The 19,669-nt window shown below is 42.6% G+C and overlaps 1 protein-coding gene across 1 annotated transcript; it reads right to left on the reverse strand.

The window, feature by feature from the left end:
* Nucleotides 1-11,101: 11,101 nt before the first annotated feature.
* On the reverse strand, nucleotides 11,102-18,199 carry GCM1 (glial cells missing transcription factor 1). The gene is made up of 5 exons (XM_058801507.1): nucleotides 18,098-18,199; nucleotides 16,301-16,553; nucleotides 15,246-15,358; nucleotides 14,158-14,286; nucleotides 11,102-11,692 (listed from the first exon to the last, which is right to left on the reverse strand). Exons 1-5 carry the CDS (start codon nucleotides 18,197-18,199, stop codon nucleotides 11,102-11,104), a joined length of 1,188 nt encoding a protein of 395 aa, XP_058657490.1.
* Between the last annotated feature and the right edge of the window lie 1,470 nt (nucleotides 18,200-19,669).

Genomic DNA, 19,669 nt, shown 5'->3' on the forward strand with positions numbered 1-19,669 from the left:
TTAAACTGATTTGTCTCAGTCTGATTGGAGATTAGCATCAGTTAAACCTTCTGTGTAAGGAGACTCTGTAATTCAGTGCCCTGGGCAAGGGACCAGCAAGTAGACATTGTCCAGCTGCTAGTTCAGCTCCTCAGTCACTCGATAGCCCTGAGCCAAGCTGGTCAGGATATAAAAAACATGTGGTGCTTACATGAGGTTCTTTAATGGAAGAGAACAATACAATCTGTTTTATTTGTTGTTTTTATTTTTTAATTCAGAATTCCCTTGGAATGTGTGCCAAGGTATTTGGAAACTTGTGTTGGCTTTAAAATTTCTGAAGTACTCAGGTGCATCACCATTTTTTCTACGGTCCAATATGAGAAAAACATAAAAGCTGCCATACATTTGTGAAATTTGGATTTCAGAAATTACTGTTACCTATGCTACTTAGTATTACTATCACCTGTAGAGAAATCAAAGATTTCCATTTAATTGTTGTTCAGTCTGGATTCAAGCTTTGTCCTTTATGCTAAGACTAGCAGCTTGCTTATTGAAATAATTTGTATAATTTCTTGCTTAAAAGGAACAGTCAACATCTTTGCCTTGCCTCTGGCCTGGTCAGAGTCTAGTTCCTGAGTCCTTAAAATAACTGTTAAGAGCCAGAAGTCCTATCTAAAACTGACTGAAACAAAGGATTGGGAGGAGAAACAAGACTCTTATCAAATGGACCTTCTGAGGATATATATAAAAGTGTCATTCTCTTTTAGCTAGGACTGCTTTCAGTTCTGGTGATGTAGCCCATTTGAAAGGTGCACCGTGCTGGTGTGAAGCTCTCATTCAAGGCAGTAAAAGACATGTGTTAACTTTACAGAGCAGCTCCATGGAACACATGTTCAGAGTATGAATAGGAAAAAAATCATGAGCATGACTGCTTCTGAAGACAATGTTCCTGCATCTTTGGCAATTGGCATCCTTCCTTGGCAACTGCAAGTTTTTTGACATCTTTTGAAGATACTTGTAGGATGTTTATTAATTTAGCCTCAGAATGCTCTGTGAGGAACAGCTGGATATGATGTAGAGGTAAGGAAACTAGGACTATTAAATGCTGCCAAATTAAATACTTCTTTAATGTGAAAGGCCAAGATGAGTAGACATTTTTTCCACTCATTTTATTTCTGAAGGAATGAATTTCCCTTTACATACAAGCACCATGACCCCTATGTTTCCATACTAAATTTACACACTAAGTAAACAACTTTTAATTAATTCTACTTCCATGAGGGTAAGAGATTGCTGAAGTCGCTAAAACAAATTTTCTGCCCAGATTTAGTTTGCAAACTTTTTTTTTTTTTTGCAAAGGAATTTGCCAGCTTGATTTTTTTTCCTCTTTTTAAATTTAATTTCTGAGGTAGTGCTGCCCCTGCAGGTTGTTGCAGCTTAGTAGTAAACAAGAGCTTTAGATGCAGCTTCCTGTGTTTCTCAGGGCAGTATGCACTGTTGCTCTTGTGCCGTGACGTGGCTTGCCACAGTGTGAAGCTTTTCTTTGTGCTTCATAAACTAAGTATATTTATTTTCCCCTACAATTTAAAGTTTGAGAACATTCCAGGAAAAATAGAGGAAATGGACCAAGCAATCGGTACACATTATATTTAGCCTGGCAAGCCTTCATCTCCTGATGTTTCTGCACTAGGAAGACATTCACAATAAAAGAGCTGAATGGGAATAAACAGAAAGGCCAGTTCTTAGAAGGGATTTTAATAATCTGAATCTCAGAATCATGGCTTCCAAATGGGATCTGAGGCAGCCAGTATGAAAAGTTACATGAGGAAGGAAGATGCACTGAAAAGAAGTGCCACTTAGAGAGTGTACATTCCCAAAGCAGGAGTCATCATTTCAGTCCCTGCCCTGCTCTGAACATTTCTGTCCAGTCTAAGTTTGCTGGGGCAAGGTTGGTGGTCCCAGCCAGGGCCAAGCAGACATGTTTTTGGGGGTTTTGGACATCTTGCCCTGCAGTATGTGCAAGTAATCTATTTGTTATAGAACAGCTTTAGTGAGGAATAACAAATATCTCCCCAGAAACCCTGTAAAGCTGGTAAACATGGATATGAATGGGGTGCCTCGGTGAGAGCAGAGAGGTAAACCCATGAGCTGAAGATGTGTATCTCCACCAAAGTTTGATGCTGCATCACCTGCTGTCTTTGGGGAGCAAAAAGGAGTAATCCTTTCTCATATTTTTAAGAGGATACTGTAGGGATTTCTTACTGCAAGAAGCATCAAGGCAGCTCCTTTTTATCTACTCTGATAAGAGATTTGGTTTAGGTCTGGTATTTCACACTTCAGAGTATTAACTTGGGATGGCCAGTTAAGATATTTTATAGGGGCATCACATTTTATTAGCTCTCAGTTTCATATTTCAAGGAAAAAAACCTACAAACATAACAATTTTTTTCTCCTTTTTCAGTAGAACCCTTTTGCTGTTGCCTCCTGACTCAGTGTTCACACGAAGAGCTGACTTGCTTTCAAGACAACCTGAGGAGCAGACATCTCAGGGTTGGGGAACACAATGCAGTGGCTTAGTGTAGAGTAAAATACACAAATGTCTTCATATAAAGGAAAACTGACAAAATGTGTATGCAAGTGATACAGTTATGATCTGTAATAATAGGTTATTATTACAGTTATCATTAAGAGCATATCTATCAGGGGCTTTAAGGGTTTTTTACTAGCTGATTTATCCAAATGGGTATGGCCTTCCCACACCTTACTGATTTTTTGGGGGAGTTGAGGGGATACCCAAGGAAAATACTGCTCCTATTATACAAATTTCAAGAAGACCTTTGAGGTTCAGAGTACTTATCACAACTTCTATACTTTGAATCAATGCAAAGGTCTTCAATTTCTTTTGGACAATTTGGCATCTGCCTTAAATGACAAACATGAATATAGTGGGTTAGATCTGTTCTCCCTGTAAATTTAATCATAAAAATATTTAGAAAGAAAATACTGAGTACCCTTACACTTGCCTTGAGTACACATATTAGTAATTGACAGTGTCTAGACAGATGGTGATCTGGCAAGTAAGGTCTGAGAAAAATAAACTTACAGATATTAAAGTCAGCCACATTTCCCAGTGGTAATAGAGGGAGAAGACTGTGGGGGGCTAACACAGTTGCCAGCAACTTTGTTTGAAACCTACTCCCTCTTTAAAAAGTGTGTCTTTTTAAACATTTCACATAACAGCTCCCCAAAGTCTGTAGAACCTGAAAAACTACCACAAAAAGTAGTCTAATGAACAGATGAATATTTGTCTGGGTGTGTGCAACACAGTGAATCAAGTTTTTCTTCTTACTTCTTGAAGGACTCAGAGTCTTTTATGAAACCATAATCATATAGTGTATTGTCAGCATGTCATTACTAATGTCCACAGGAATTTTAAAAAATAACAATGAGGCACACTGTTATCAACTGGTGATCACTGAGCTGCAGCACAGCAGCATTCCTGATCATCTTGTCTTAAAATTGCAGTTCAGCTTCTCATCAACCTTGAGGATGGTTTGCTATAGAAAAATCGTAACCTAAACCAAGTTTAAACTTATGGCACCTGAACAGAGAAGAGGTTATACCCAGTTTCCAGTAAGCCTAAGTTAAAGTTCCCCAAAAGACCCAACAGAACCAGCCACTCTGCCCCCAGCCTGTAGCTCTGCACAGGGTGGTTGTGACCCCAGTGCAGGACCCAGCACTTGACTTTGTTGGGCCTCAGACAATTAGCCTTGGGCCATCAATTCAGCCTGTCCAGATGCCTGTGTAGAGCCTTTTATACAGTTTTCTAACAAAACAAATGTTAACCCTTCATCTTGTCATGCCTGACAGATTCCACCAAAAGCTTTTGAACTTGCTGACCAGTTTTGAACAGATGGACCAAAGATTCAGTTGCACCAAGTTCTGATGATGAAAGTATGAAAGTAGACAATGGGGGAAAGAGACACATTTCTGATATCTGCATGGGAAGAAAGCCTGTTATACAACATCTATTTTCAGATTTTATTTATATAATCACAAGTTATCTTTATAATACTTTAATACAGTTCCATTACTAGAACTCGAAGAATTCACAAGGGAGAGTTTGGCATAGGAAGCCAAGCCCAGCTTCACAATTTCTGCCATGTAAGATCAAGATTTTAGTCAAGTAGGTAAAATTTTGCATGGACTTCTACAAGTGAAATTAATCTTCAAGAGTAAGTGTAGAAAACTATAAGTCCACTCTGTGCAATGACAGGAGAGAGGGAGAAGGCTGTCTGGAGTTCAGGACACCGGGTTTCCAGTAAAAAGGAGTGATCTAGCTTGGAGAAGAGTAGCTATATATTGTTTGAGGGGGTGTGGGTGGCCAAGAAAAACCCACTGACAAGATAAAAAGATCTGCTTAGAAAAACTTTACGCTTCTTTCTGAATGATGAGATTTTTTTTTCTCTTACAAGAATAGGGCTCTCAAGAGACCAACTTTTTAAAAACACTGAAGCACTCCCTTGGTAGGCATCCAGAAAAGAACCTTCTGAGAAAGCATTAGTTTTACAGGAAAGAGCAAACCAGACCTTTTTCGTGGGGTCAGGCAAGATCTGCTGTGTGGAGAGGCAGAACCTCACCAAGCTGTCAAGGCCACCTCAGCCTTCTATCTGTGTTCAGAAGAACAAATAGATTGGACAACCCTTGGAAACAAAATATTTAAGCCACATCACTGATGACACAATTGCCAAAAGATGTGAAGTTTAAATCTGATTTGGAGAAGTGAAAAACACTCATCTGAGACATGTCCCCCAAGACAGTTTTGCTTCCTCACTTACTAACTGGAAACAGCAGAAACGAGCTCAGAGTGAAAAGCTGGCCAAAGACCTTCCTCACTTGTCCTGTCCCCTAAGACATCATCTGTGCTGTAGAGAAATCATCTCATGTTGCTCACAGAAATCAAATAATCCAATAAGGAGAGCAAAGCATGCTTGTGGCAATCACATTGCGGATGCTTGCTGTCTTCAGGGCCACAAAGGCTGTGTCCTGCTGCCCCAGGGTGTCTTTCATATGCCACATTTCAGATAACTTTCTGCATACGCCACACTGCACATGGCTAATTCAAACAGAAACATCTGGAGACTGCAGCTCTCTAGTATAAGAAGAGCTATGGCTGATCCCAGGTGTTACCAGAATCACAAAAAGTTTCAGTCCACTCACCATCCACTTAACAATCCCATACTTCATCAGCTTGTCTCTGAGGATGTTTTAGAAGACCGTGCTGAAAGGCAGGCTAATGACAAGATAAAAAATACCCACTGCTTTCTCCTCATCCACCAAGCCAGTTCTCTCACTGTAGACTGCTCTGAGGTTGGTTAAGCACAATTTCCCTTTCATAAATGCAGGCTGACTGGCCTTAATTACTTTTTAGTCTTCCATGTGGTTTGCAAAGTAATGAAGAGGATTTTTTTCATTACCTTTGCACATTTCAAGGTGTAGCTGGGCAGTGTGTAGTTTCCCAGATCCTCCTTCTTGTTCTCCTTGAAGACAAAAGTTGCATTGATTTCTTCCAGTCTTCATACCCTCCCAATCACCATGACTTTTCAATGATTATTGAAAGTGACCTCACAATAACACCTGCCAGCTCTCTCTGTGCTCATGGGTGCATCCCATGAGGGTCCATGGACTTACATATGTTGAGCTTGTTTAAGCGTTCCCTAACCTGTTTTCCCTGCATTGATGGTGAGTCCTCCTGGTTCAGGACATGAGCAATGCTGGGAAAGTTCACTTTGTGAATGACAAAAACCTCTTAGTGCCTGGGGACTGCAGCATCTCAGGGAGGAAGAGGATTTACACGGCATGGGGACCCAGGAGAGGCAGAGGAGGATGGGAAAATGATACAGTTCATTTAAAAAGAAAAATTAAGGAAGTTAGCTAGTGTCAGGCTAAAATAGATGCAATCAATAATCAAAGCAGAGCATGAATAGGAATTGAAATTGCACATCTAAACACCCAAAGAAGTTGAACCTGACTCGTGCAATCTATGCTGACTGATCCTGATTCAGTACAGAGCCTTTTCCCAGCCATGTCCCTGCTGAGATCCACCACAGGGGTCACTTCTACATATTGCTTGCAATAAAGTAAAACACTGACTTCTGAACCATAGTTATTAAAAATCCCCAAATTAATACCCTGAGGGAAATCAGAGCAAAATTGCCAGGAATACCAGACACACAGATTACTAAATATCCCAAAGACCACAAGGAAAGAAAAGCTCTCTACAATGAATGGAGATGTATCCCCTAAAGCTTCCTCAGCTGGAATTTTTTCTAGCACCAGAAGTTTGACAACCTTGTTTCATTTAAAATATAGAAAATGCATTTAGGACCATATTGTAGAAAATAGTCCATAGCCTCACTGCTGCAGTTTGAATTGCTGCTAGTAAAGTCCAGGGTAAAGAAGCAAGAAGGCTTTTGCATAATATCCACAGATGTTTAATTCAGCCGCGCGGTGAGATGTTCTCCTCCCCTACACACACTCCCCCCCAGGGTCCTGCTCTCTCCCCCAGGGGCCTCCTGGCTGACCTTGGTCTCCATGCAGTATCAAGGTGAGGCCCAATCAGGGAAAAGGGAGGGAGAGCCTCAGGAGCACCTATGTTCAGGCATAGGAACAGGGGAAGGAGCCAATGGGGTGTAACTTAGGAGAAGCCCCTCCAGGGCCTCCACACCTCACCAATCTTCCCAGGGGCAGGAGCTTTGTACGAGGGGTTGAAAAGAAAAATATGTCTTTGCTCAGTCTGACCTGCAATTTTTTCACATGCAAAGGTAGAGGTCCTGTGGAGAGGAAAGCCACAAGAAACACAGTGTATGTTTCCAGGGCTGGAGAGATGTGGGTCAAATCCCTGTTTTGTTTTCTCATTTTCCCTTTGCTGTGACTGATACAAAAACATTACCCTTTCTCAATCTGATGTTCTCAGGATAAACGCACTAATAAATTCAGGTGTGCAGTTGCTGTCTTGTAGGGAGTTCCTTGTTATAGTAGCCTCCTCGAGCCAGGTCTCATAAGCTCTTGGAGGCCTATAACACACCCAAAATAGCTCAGCTGCCCTTGGAGGCATAAAAACCAGCAGGAGGGCTTCTTTTGCAGTGTTGGAAACAAAAAGGTTTAATAAAAGGCAAAATAACAAACAGAGAAAAACTGAGCCAGGTGCAGGAGGTCCTTGCTCCTGGTATAACACCTTACAAAAGCAATTAGTTTTTTTGTACTCTTCTTCTTCTTCTAGTAAATTGCCCAGGGGGGACTTTTTTGCTCCAGTCCAATTGGCTATCCTTAAGTTTGAGGTGAAGTCCTCTAGGCCTATGAGGTGGCTTTTTCACCTAATTGAGGAGAGAAACTTCTGGGCTTCTTTCGTTTTTAAAGGGACAAAGGATAGTTTTGTCACTCTGTCAACAGGGGGCACAGTCCTATAGCTCCTTATCATTATGTGTCTATTTCACCTTTAAATGCTGCATGAGTCAAAATCCTCCAAACATGGAAGTTAAGTTTCTGTAAGATACAGCCTGGTTAATGTAGGACTCTGAGGAACATTGTAATTCTCTGAGGGCCTCAAAAGAGCCCTTATGTATAAAAAGACTTGCTTCAGAGCAAGCACAGATATTGCTCCCAAAAAATTAGCCCTTAGATACTTAGGCCAGTGCTTTCAGAGCTAAGAGCTCAGGAATGTAGTATCATCATCCATGCCATGTATGGGGATTTGTGTTAGCTTTGCCAGTAGCTACAGACATCAGAAACAGCAATAAGCCAGAATTAATTTTGCCTGTGTAATCATCCACATCCTAACCTCCTTGCATCTCTGCTGGCTCCCTAATGCTTTGCTGCACCTGGGCCTTGCAGAAAACCATTTTCAGCTGGAGAGAACAAGGTCACAGGGTTACCTATGGGTGGATCCTCACAGATCAATTGGTGTTTCTTGATGAAGTTAATCTGAATAACCTGAGTGTTCATTACATTTTCTTAAATATAGGATCAGAGGATCATGCATCCATCCAGTACTCTTTCAGCTCTGATTCTCCCTCTCCACTATGCTCTCGTGAGACTCCACCTAGACTGGAGTGCTGCATCGAGGTCTGGGGCTCCCAACACAAGAAAAATGGACCTGTCCATCTTGGAATGAGTCCATAGGAGGCCACTAAGTTGATCACAGAGCTCAAAACCCTTTTCCATGAAGACTGGCTCAGAGAGCTGAGGCTGTTCAGCCTGGAAGAGAGGAAGCTCTGGGATGATATTACAGCACCTTCCAGTACCTGGAGGGGCTTTAAGTAATCTGCTCTAGTGGAAGGCGTCCTGGCCCATGGCAGTGGGGTTTGGAGCTAAATGGTCTTTAAGGTCTCTTCCAACCCAAACCATCCTACGATTCTACTGTTCTTATCACTGCCCAGCTGGGCACAGTACCTTAGAACTGGTAAAAGAGGCTTAAAGCAATGATACATATATTTTTTTTTCACATATCCCAAATTGAAAAATTAATTTCAATCCCCTTTGAAAAATTAATTTTTGTGAAGGTCCGAGATGGGGTTGGTATCTTTGTAAACAGAAATAAATTTGGTGCTATATTGACCCATCGTGCTGAATGTATCTGAAGTGGAAGGAGCTGCCAGTACAGAAGTTGCTTCAAGAGCTTGGAAATGACCCTGGTTATAAATCTGGAAAGACTTTCTGTGTCTAACCTTAGAAAAATCATAAAGGTTTAGTTCCTCCTTTTTAAAAATTAATAACCTGTCCTCCTTGAGCCTAAAATGTGTTTCTGTTGGAAACAGGCTGGGGGTGATGAACGCTGCATGAACACTGCATGAATTTTGGGTCCCCCTAAACTGCAGGTCAGTCCTGCTTGTGCAGGATTACAAGCCTGGAAACTGCAAGAAGGCATGGCTCTTCTATGGCAGGGAGCTACTCAGGGGAGCTGAGATCACTGGAATACGTTTCATTTTGAAAACCTTTTGATTCAGACTCAAAGGCAAACCAACAAAAAGGCTCTTCCTTCACAGGCAGGGAGAAAGGTTGGTAGTAATTATCTTTTAGGAAGCTTCAGTTGTAATAGACCCTTAGGAAGCCTGTGAAACTTAGTAACTGGATTCTACCCATCTTAAAAGAGTTGAAGAAATGGCTGATTTGCAGGAAAGAAAGTCAGATGAGTGAAAAAATGCTAACAGCTGGGATTAGAACAGAGAAGCCATGGAACAGGATTGGTTATCAAATCCCCTTTGCTGAAAGTTTCTAAAAATAGAGGAAGTGTTTGGTGAGTGTAAGGGGAACTGATAGAACTTTGGTGTGGAAACAATTACCAAGGAGCCTCCCAGCCACACATCTGAATGGCACTACTGCTCAGGGGTGGTTCTGGCAGCACTGCAGTGGAGAGGCAAGGAATTCAGAGGAGAGACAAGGTGAGACAGAGCCAGATGGCCATGGCAGGGGCCATCCCCTTTGCAGTCCCTCACCTCTGTGACTGGACTGAGGAATCTCAGCTATGGGACACCAGCCCCAGCAGCCTTGCCTGTCCCTAATCCTCCTGCTCACCTCCTGAAGCACAAGTGTTCATGGCTCCTATTAATTTCTCTTTTTGTGTCATAGAAGTTGTAACAAATGTTGATCAAAGTTTCCTTCTTTGAGTTAATGACCTGAAAAATCATAAAACATGCCAAGTTTGGAATTAGTGTGGGAGTAACTCAATGACTAAAAAAAAGTTTGGTGAGTTGACCTTCATGTATAATAGTACACTGTTATTTTGTAATCTACATTTAGATTTTTTTCCACTTAAATCACTGTGCATCCCGTTTCACAAATTCCAATAAACATTTTGAAACACTCTATAAATACAATTCATTCTTGTCTTGTAAATGTCTCTGAACTACACCCGTCACCAGGAGAGTGGTTTCCGTAGCAACTAATATAAAAACTAGAGGGAAAAGAAAAAAGCTAAGACTGAAACTATCTGATGTACATGTTATACATCCCATTCTGAGGTACTATGAAGTTTTTATTGGCACTTGTTTTGTAATACTGTCCTCCCAGACAATGTGGCCCCATACGTCGTACATGACATCCCTCAGCTCTTTCTTGCAGAGGTGGCAGCAGGGCTGTGTGTCAGTGCCTGCCTCTGCAGGGGAGGCTGGTGGTCCCTGGAACCCAGTCCAGAGAGCAGCAGAGGCCAGTCATACAGCAAAGCCATGCAGATGTCAGTTATGGGAAAGCATAAAGGAATCTTTGCCAAAGGTGTCTGAGCTATTAAGTTCAGGCAAGAAAATTCCTATTTGGCACCCTAGTTTTTTAAACAAATGTAGAGAACTGATGGGTCCTGCTGAAATACAGCTTATGGTAGTGATCAGCAAAGTGGATGATGTATGGAATGGATGCTGAAGGATTCTTTGTCTGCAATGAAAGAAATGAAAAGTGCCTGGAAAAAGCAGCAAGGCACCTTGAATATATACATACATGAAAGTGGGTCCACCCCTGCAGGTAAGGACTTAGGGCAGTTGGTATATTGGACACAATGTGCATATGCAGCTCAGAAGCCCAAATATATCCTGGGCTGCATCAAAAGAAATGTGGCTACAGGTGGAGGAGGAGGATTCTCCCCATCTACTCCACTCTTATGAGATCCTATATGAAGTCCTGGATCCAACTTTATACAACATGTGTCCAAGGCTCTGCAGTGCAGGCACTTAGGTCTGAAGAGGGACTGCCTGAAGAAGCTGGAAGAGTGCAGAAGGTTGCACATGATAGTTGTGATCCTTGAGATCATCCATTTACACCTTCCACAGTCCCACAGGCTTGAACAAGCTATGTATTGAGGAGGGTTGAAATGCTACCAAACCAGAATGGCAGCAAGGCAGTCTGTAAGAGGACCTGATAGCTTTTATTAGATCCATGAAACAGTGGTGGGAAATAAGACTGTTAAATAAAAAGGAACAAAGACAAGCCTTCAGGTGTGAAAGCCCCTTCTGGGGCCTGCAAGAGGAGCTAAAGTGAGACCTGTTGTGGTAGCACTTTGACATCTGTGTTGCCAGAGGGGTGGAGAATTGGACCCATTGCCAAAGAAGGGTCGAGCAGGGACATTTGAACAAAGTCACCGTAATGGGTACAGGTTAAAAACCATGTCATTGCTGCAGTAGTTGAGACAGACTTGGTGCCCTCCCCCACCCCTGTGTCCTTCCCTTCCCCGTGGAAGCAGCGAGAGCTGAGGCCGTGCCCCCCTCGCCATGGGGCAGGGCCCTGCCTGAGGTGCAGCGGGAGGCAGCACACAGGGGCCGTAGGCCAGCGGGGATTCCGTCTCACAGGATCCATCTCCCAAAGGGCCCACATCACACCTGAAGGGATCATGGCCACCCTCAGCCATGGGCAGGACGTGCTGGGTGCTGAGGTGGGTGCACTGCTGGGGAGAAGGGGCTGTGCTGGGCATGGCAGGGACACCGCTCAGCCTCTCAGCTCTGGGGGTGCCCCTGAGGGACAGGCCTCGGCTCCAGGTGGGAGCCTCTCTGGAGGCCCCATCCTCCCCAGCTCTCCTCGGGAATGGAAGCTGCCCAGAGCAGCCGCTCAGCATTGGCTCCTGGGAGCTTTTGCTCAAGTGTCCCCTGAAATTAGCAGGTGGCATGTGAGCATCCGGGTCGGAAAGAAGCAAAGGCAAAGGCTCCTGTGTCGGCATTGCACCTGTCAGAGACTTGGGAAAGCAAGGCATGGGTTAGTAAAACATGGTGTGGTGTAGCACTTCTCTGTGAGCTGCTTACAAAGGCACTCAACTAACACGATGGTTTGGTTTGATGGCCTTAGATGTCTTTTTGACCATCCTGTGGTTCTGTGAACACAGGTAACAAAGCAGACGGCATAGCAGAGCCTCCCCCACCATAGTGGGGGTGCCCATGGGCTGTGGGGGCAAACTGAACAGCTCCCAGCTCTTGGGTCTGCTTTTGTTTCACCAGTTTTTGCCCAAAGCCTGTTTTACACTGAAAGCATTGTTTAGACCATTGGGTCCACTGCCAGCATATACTGAAGAATGACCTACAAATGAAATTATGCTAATACCTTTGACACCACAGATTTCTTTTTCTGTGCAGACTGGAAAAGCTAAGTATGATTTTTTTATCCTGATTGTTCTGAAGTGATCTTTTCACTACAAAAATATTCTTCAGCTTTACTAGAGTCTATTTCTAATTAATTAATTTGCCTAGCTTTACCTTTTTTTACTCCACAAACAGAAATTTCATTCAGGTAGGGATCAGCACACAAGAATTATTCTTCTGGGTCTTCTGTTCTGGATATTTCACAACTTCTTTAATTGCTCCAATTATTGGATTATAATTATGCAAACTTTAATTCCTTTCAGACAATTCATTTCTAATGAGTGCTTGCAGGTCTTTCTTCTTTATAATTCTGCTTTTTCATCCATTTAATTATAGTGGTTTTGCAGACTGCTGGAGCAGCAAATTGCCTTTCAGTTGTTCTCTACTTACCATGAGAAAAAATTCCAACAATCTGGTGTAGGACCCAGCCCACCTTCAGCTACAGACCTGCCATAGATGCCATAGAGAGACCATCCTATAAATCACTTGCTCTATTTTGGGCTCATACCTTTTTCCGAAGTTCTACTCCCTGATTTCATGTGAGCACATTAAAACCGACTCTTTTCAGAGTATGTTTTCCAGATTGAACACATTAAAATTGAATCTTTTTGGATTATATTTTTGCAGATTGAGCAACAGAGATTCTGTGTGACAAATCAGACTCCTATGTTAGTTGTACCACAGCTAGTTTGGCAAAACATGAATATGATGGGTTACTCCCATGGAAAACCTGCTGGAGAGCCATGAACTGGAAAACCAACAAGGATAAATGGTTTAGGTCTGACTGTAGAGTCAGAACAGCTGAAAAGCAGGCTCTACTATTATACATTTGTGACATCTTTAGTCTGTTTCTAATCACACACAATTGAAAGTGAAAGCCTCAGGAAGATATTTGAGGAAGGGAAAGATGAAGGCATGTCTACAGGAAACTTGACCTAAGCAAGTAGGCAAACCAGCAGACTCAGCTATAAAAGAAAGCCATGTGGCTCAGTCATATTTCCTAGGTGGAAACTATTTCAGTGTTCATGCAGACAGAACTAAACCAGTGATAGGAAAAGCATTTTTTTTTTGTTTTTGTTAGGCAATTAGACAGATCAGCTGGTTTTTCTTATGCTTTTGTTCCCAGGCACTTGTGTCAAAAGGTTCTGGTTTTTAGTGTCCTCCTGAGTATTTCCAGTAGAAATAGCTGCAGCTTCTATATTCACATTCTATTCAAATGGGTTTAACTTCCTGTGTGCACATTTAATCTGCTTCTTGGGTTCCCAGATCCCCTTCCTTCTCCATGTCATCCATTTAAGAAATCTGTCCCCACTCAGATCAATTATCCTTTCTGTCTGTGGCTGAAAGGGCATGGATTACTATCTCCAATATCAGGCTGGGGGAATGCACCACCCCTAACATATCAAAAGACAAACTGCATGTGAATACTGGTGATGACAACTGAGTTTAACATAGCCTTTGCAGGAAAGTCACTGGGATTCCCTCCATCAGTCATGAGGCAGTCCCAAGGATCTCTGGAGATACTTTCACAAGTGTTTCCACACCCATCAGAGCAGATGTTTTAACATCAATGCTTCACAAAGTCCTTCAAAGCACTCTTCTGCCTTCAAACCAGGCGAACCAGGTACAGGTTATGAACCTTCCCCCTTTCTTGCAGAAACTCAAGGGGAACAAGCAGAGGTGGAGCATGCCTTCACCCTTCTCGGTAGTGCCAAGAAATAGGTCAAGAGGCACTGGGCAGAAACTTATGCACAGGAAGCTCCATGTGAATGGTGATGAAACTTAGCCTGCCCTGCAGCCCTGCTTTGTTTACCAGTGTAGATGCAATCTCCTGCTGCCACCAGGTGCAAATTTCCTCTGGAGAGGAGGTGCTGGCAGTTCATGACAGCACTAAGGAGAGCAGGATGCTCAGGACAGCCCTGGTCCTTCTTGGCCTGATCATGGGCATGCAGAATGTGGAGATGTAAAGCCTGCTCCCACCCAGACCCAAACCCAGATAGCCTCCACCATGCCTTGAACCACAGACTGCCTGACCAAAATTTCATTGACCAACAGCAAGAGTTACCTCAATCTCCTGGATTCTTTTTAGTCTTAGAGAAGATGAAGAAAAAGCTGTCTTTGCTTTTTGGATTGATCTTCTTGCTTCTGCTTCTAGTTTTGTTTCTGGACGTGGGTGGTCATGAGCTCCTTTGCACTTTAGAAAGTAATTACAGTACATTAAAGGTAGAAGCAATCTTGTTAATAATCTTAAGGGAACAGAATTTATACCACAGGCCAAAATCACGTATTATGGTCTAATTTAATGCTCTGTATTTAATAGGATTTAGTTCCTGTGAGCTCAAATAATAAGCATATCCCAGATGAAGTGGGATGGGTAGGGTAGAAACCCTTTGAAATAATAAAATCAGTGCACCACATTTATTTGTAGAAGACAGTTCCCCCAACAGAGCCCCAGCTGAACCCCCTGCTTGAATTCTTGAATTCTTGAATTCTTCTTACAGTTTAGACATATTTATCTGAACATTAATTTTCATTACCTTCCACAGAGAATTAATTTTATTTAGCCTGCACATAAGTGAAAGAGTGGAAAGCAGGCAAGTGGTAATGTTACTAAACCAGGACTACAGCTTCCAGAAATAGTGCCCATTATTTAAACACTTGCATACACTGTGTTCCAGATACAAGTTACATAAAATACATAGATGGCATTTTCCATAGACAGTCCCTTGGGTACAACCATCTCCTCTTCCAAGATTCCCTCAGGATTATGCATAGTGTCTTAGATAAGGAGAAGACATAATATGGTATTTCTGAGGATTTGTTGGTTCCTATGTACCTGAGGCAAAACACTTCAAAATCAACCAGTTTTCACAGAAGCCTAAATAAAAAATACACTGTGCTGTAAAATCATAGTAGCATAGGCTAATTTGGGCTGGAAGGGCCCTCTAGCTCATCCTCCTGCTCAGGCAGGACTAACTTCAGAGTTAGATCAGGTTGCTTAGGACCTTGTGAAAACTTTTTCTTCTTACAGTCATTTGACCTTGTCATATTCAATAACCCCTATCTGTTGGAACAAAAAAAATTTGCAAAATAAAACTTAAAATACCAGTCTTTAAAATTAACTTGCATAATGTTAAGTAATTTTATACTGACCTGGAAAAATATGAATTGGCCTTCATGCCTCCAGAAGTTGGTAACTGGGTAACCACCGTGGCCTCGGCAGGAAAGGAGCCGCAGTGGTCCATTGCAGTTTGGACAGCATTTCCCTGGAGCAAGAGGAGGGGGAAGCATTTTCTATACAACACCAGTTAGATGAATCCCATGTGATACAATGGTTCATTGCTGGCAGATTGCCACTTCTGGTTTGGTGCTCAGAAATTACACTGAGAGAAACTATGTGAAAAACTTCCAAACACAAGCAAAAATCAATATAAACAAACCAATCATAGAAGGGATTTTATTCTTTATTCTGTCTGTTATTAAATATAACCTTCAAAAATTATTTCTATTACAATGTTATTACAATCTTATCATTTATTATCATGGTCAGTTTTAGTTTTTCTCTGGACAGTGTTTGGAATGTCATATGTGTTTCTAGAGAACACTGTTCTGGCCCCAGTGAGCACCTGAGTAATACCTTTCTTTAGTTAAAATGTACATCAGATCCAGAAATCAGTATGTGCTAGCTCTACTGAGCAATCACAATTGTTTGGAATGGTCTTGTTTAAAATGTGTGTGCAGCTCATGTTCTCTGTTTGCATTGTCAGGCTCCAGTGACGTGACTGTGGGGCCTATTTTCCAGTCATCACAGTTTATGAGCAACTTCTTTCCTGCAAGACTTGCCTCCTGGGCCAGGGCAATAATGAAGCCAACACTCTGGTGGGCAGGAACAGCAGGGCAGTGCAGGAACTGCCTGCACTGTGCAGCTTTCTCAGTACCATCAGTAATGGGCCTGAGAAGGCTGGGAAGCAATCCCTAACCAGCAAAAATAGAGATTTAAAAATGTTTAGGGAAAAAAAGAAAATGAACAAGCAGATGACTACTCTCCAACAATAAGAAGTGTAAAATGCATTGTTCCAAATCAAGAGTTGCATTGGAATATAAGGAATGGCAGAGGGAAGGCTGGGTAATCCAAAGGGTATCCTATACTTTGATTTCTATGATGTGTTCATTTATGAGCTGCAATGAACTGCCATGTTCGTACTTACGCTGTTGTTTTTGCCTGGCTTTATCACATATGGCTGGTCTTAGGTAGATCTTCCTCCCATCCAAGGTAGAGCAGTTGTTACCACAAACCACCACCCCAAGGCAGGACTTTTTTAAGATGCGAGAGTTGTGGTTGTTGGTGTTTCTCATTGCCCAGCTGCTGTGGTGCCTCTGAGCATTTTTATCCTCTGAGCTATAGATATGCTTTACATAGGAATCTGGCCATTCTTGAAACCAGTCTGTCTGGCTCACATGCTGTGGAAAAAGAAAAGCAAGCCACATTTTAGGCTGGGGAAGAGAAAAACTTGTCCAGGAGCAGAGCAGAGTTGGACCTCTGCTGGGTTTCCTGTAGCCTAGGTGACTCCAGCACCCCAGCAGGTGATGCTGGTGGTCAGGAGGGAGCGGTGGAGATAAGGCAGGAAAAACACAGATCTTTGTGGCTCCCCACAGGCCCCAGAGGACTGGGAAGGCCTGGCCAGGAGCTTGTTCTCATTCACCCAACCAACCAACCAACCAACCAACCAAAAAGAATAAAAAACACAAAAAAACCACCCCAGAACAAACACCATGCCTCAAGGACAACAGAGTAAGGAGCAATAAAAATAAAACTGGGGAAAAAACTCTAAAGACCCAAATCAAATGTGATGTGATGTGATCAAACACCATCACAAATGTGATGTGATGTACACATCACATCAGTGTACATCAGTGAGTACAGTCAATATAGTAAAATGCAGTAAGCTGTAAAGCATCTACCATACCTGATGATGATTTTGAGGGAAAAGTTCTTGTAAGGGATACAAACGCTTAGTAGAAATTTCCTTTAAATTGCTAATCCCAGAACTGAGAGCCATGGCAGCAGTAAGAACATCAACCAAGAAGAGAAAAATTTCCATGCTCCCCTGGTAGCCACTGGATAGTGTAGGGAAGGGTGTCCATGATGCCTCTAGACTGAAGTGCAGGTGAAGGTGACCTTGGGCTGAAGGGCAGGGAAGGGGATATTATGGAACATGGAGGCTTTGAGCAAACAGCACTGTTACAGCAGGGAGGAGGCTGGGATCCAGTAAGAAGGCAGGGCTGGGAGCTGAAAGGCAGAGCTGGATGCTGAAGGATTGCAGCAGGAGGAATCTGGCAGAAATATGCAGAGCTGAGGAACAAGGAGGTGACATTAGTGTGCAGGGTGTGTGGGCTTTCACTGGAGAGCATGGTTGAAACTTTTAGCTAAGAGAACTAGAAAAGGACAGAGGGAGGGGAAGATCACTCTTGTGTCTCTCAGCAAACCTCTGCAAACATGAGGGAAGGTTTCTCTAGGTGTTCATGAAAAGCCTTGCCTCCATATGGGAGGCAAGAGACTTGCCTCCCTGTGAGCTATGGAGCTGGAGCCCAATGTGCAACGACACTGAACACCCACAGTAGCAAGGCAGTGGTGTGTGCTGTGCTCCCTTCTCAAAAGACACTACCCAGGGCAAAAAGCAAGTCCTGGACAGCTCTAATTAAGTGCCCACAGGAGGAGGCACCTTTTTCCCCTCTGCTTTCTCTGCACCTAATCCACCAGTGAAAACAATGCCTTTGCAGCGTTGCTGTATTTCATCCATCAACAGTTCTTTCAATGATACATTTAAGGAGAAATGCGTGGAAATGTCAATATTTTCTCAATATTTTCTAGCAAAATTCCCCCATACCTCAAGGTGACAAAGAGAATAAAGGCAATGAGTCATAGATGACTGAGAAAGCATTTAAGATCAGTGGTGGAGATGACTGGTCAGAACTAAATAAATTTCTACGACACAGGCACATACCTGAGGAAGTTTGATGTCATTGATATCCCAACTCGTAATTTCTCCATGTCGGGAAGCAGAGTCCTCCTGCTCCATAACAGAATCATCTGCACCTTTCAGCATTTTTGAATTCCTTCCCAAAGTTAGCAAGAAAGTTGCTTCTGGCTGCTTTTGAAGTTGCCTGGCTGTCAGCAGTCTCAAGCAGTTTACAACCAGGAAGCTGTTTCCTGAAGCTAAATGATAGAGAGGCTGCTCATTAAAGATAAAAATCAGTGTTCTTATGCCAGAAAAACTTGTTCCATTAAAAGTTTTGCAAGCCAGCAAGGCAGTGGAAAATATAGCTTAGAGATAGCCTGTGATGTTACAGAGACATCATTAGCAGCAAGCAAATCGTGCTTGTGGCATCTGATTTGCTTGCTCAATCTCCTCTCATGCCAGGTTTATAGCCATGTAACTCTGCTCACAGGCTCTTCATACATCTGATCCAACCCTGGCTCTGTTCTCTCTGAGCCAAACTGACTGAACAGCTCAGCAGCTGTTGAGGGGTCTTTGAGTCGCTCCTTACCTGTTACATATTTCTCACTCTGCATGTGACAAAGGTGGCAAAAGAGGGGTCTGCTCCACCCCTTCAGAAGAAATGATACTCCACCATTTCAAATATTGCTGGTATCTCTGAGGGCTTACCAGTTGCACCACGGAAGTATAGAAAAGGAGACTGGGTTATCTGCATTTTCCTATTTCAATGGCACACTGAAAAAAAAATCCCACCAACGCATGTTTGTTAAAACCAACAGGTTTTCCCTGAAATTTTTAAAAGTATGTGGCTGCATTGTGTTGGTTTTGTCTGGGGTAGAGTTCATTTTCTTCACAGTGATTTGCTCTGAACACAGGGTTGATAATGTAGAGATGTGTTTGAGTTTGATCCTCAGGGATCCCATGCATTAAAAACTTTGTTTCCTTTGCTAAGGAGAGAAGAGGCGAATCATTTTTCTCTTTCTGGAAACTGGGAAGTTTCTGTGTTTTCAGGAAGGTCACTATAGTTATGTCAATTAAGGATTTATTAAAGACTACTGAGTAGTGAGAGAAGTAAAATCTACCTGATAGTCTAGTACACAGACTTTCAAAAGGATAATGTATTTCATTATTATTTCTGGCTCTTCATATATGTATGGCTCTCAGAAAGTGAACTGGCCTCTATGCCCTTAGTTTACTTATTTATAAAATACCTGTGATCTTACTTTCTCATGTTATATTATCACCTCTAAAGGAAGACTCTGTGGGTTTTTGCAGAGCACTTGAGATGTTTGGCTGTGTGGTTCTCTGGCAGCATAGTCAGAGCACCATTGCCCCATGTTGTGGCTCAGATTGTGGGGGAAAAAGAAGCAAAACCTCCTCCATGGGAACAGACTCCCACAGAGGGGGCCTGGTAGTCAGCCCCAGACTCAGGGATCTGAACTGAGGGCACTGTACTGGGAGGGCAACCAACAGGTTCAAATGAGATGTTAGTACAGAGGAAAAGGGAACACAATAAATCAGAAACAAAAACCTCTGTAAGAAACATTAGGTCTCCATGTATTTTCCTACTGTGCTACA

The sequence above is a fragment of the Ammospiza caudacuta genome, chromosome 3, assembly GCF_027887145.1.
Source record: "Ammospiza caudacuta isolate bAmmCau1 chromosome 3, bAmmCau1.pri, whole genome shotgun sequence".
NCBI classification, from domain to species: Eukaryota; Metazoa; Chordata; class Aves; order Passeriformes; family Passerellidae; genus Ammospiza; species Ammospiza caudacuta.

Coding starts and splice junctions, on each gene's coding strand:
- GCM1 (XM_058801507.1), bottom strand. CDS start 18,199: ATGCTGAAAGGTGCAGATGATTCTGTTATGGAGCAGGAGGACTCTGCT. Junction 14,287..15,245: donor GCCAATTCATATTTTTCCAG/GTCAGTATAAAA, acceptor TACTTTCTAAAG/TGCAAAGGAGCTCATGACCA. Junction 11,693..14,157: donor AAAGAATCCAGGAGATTGAG/GTAACTCTTGCT, acceptor TGCTTTCCCAAG/TCTCTGACAGGTGCAATGCC.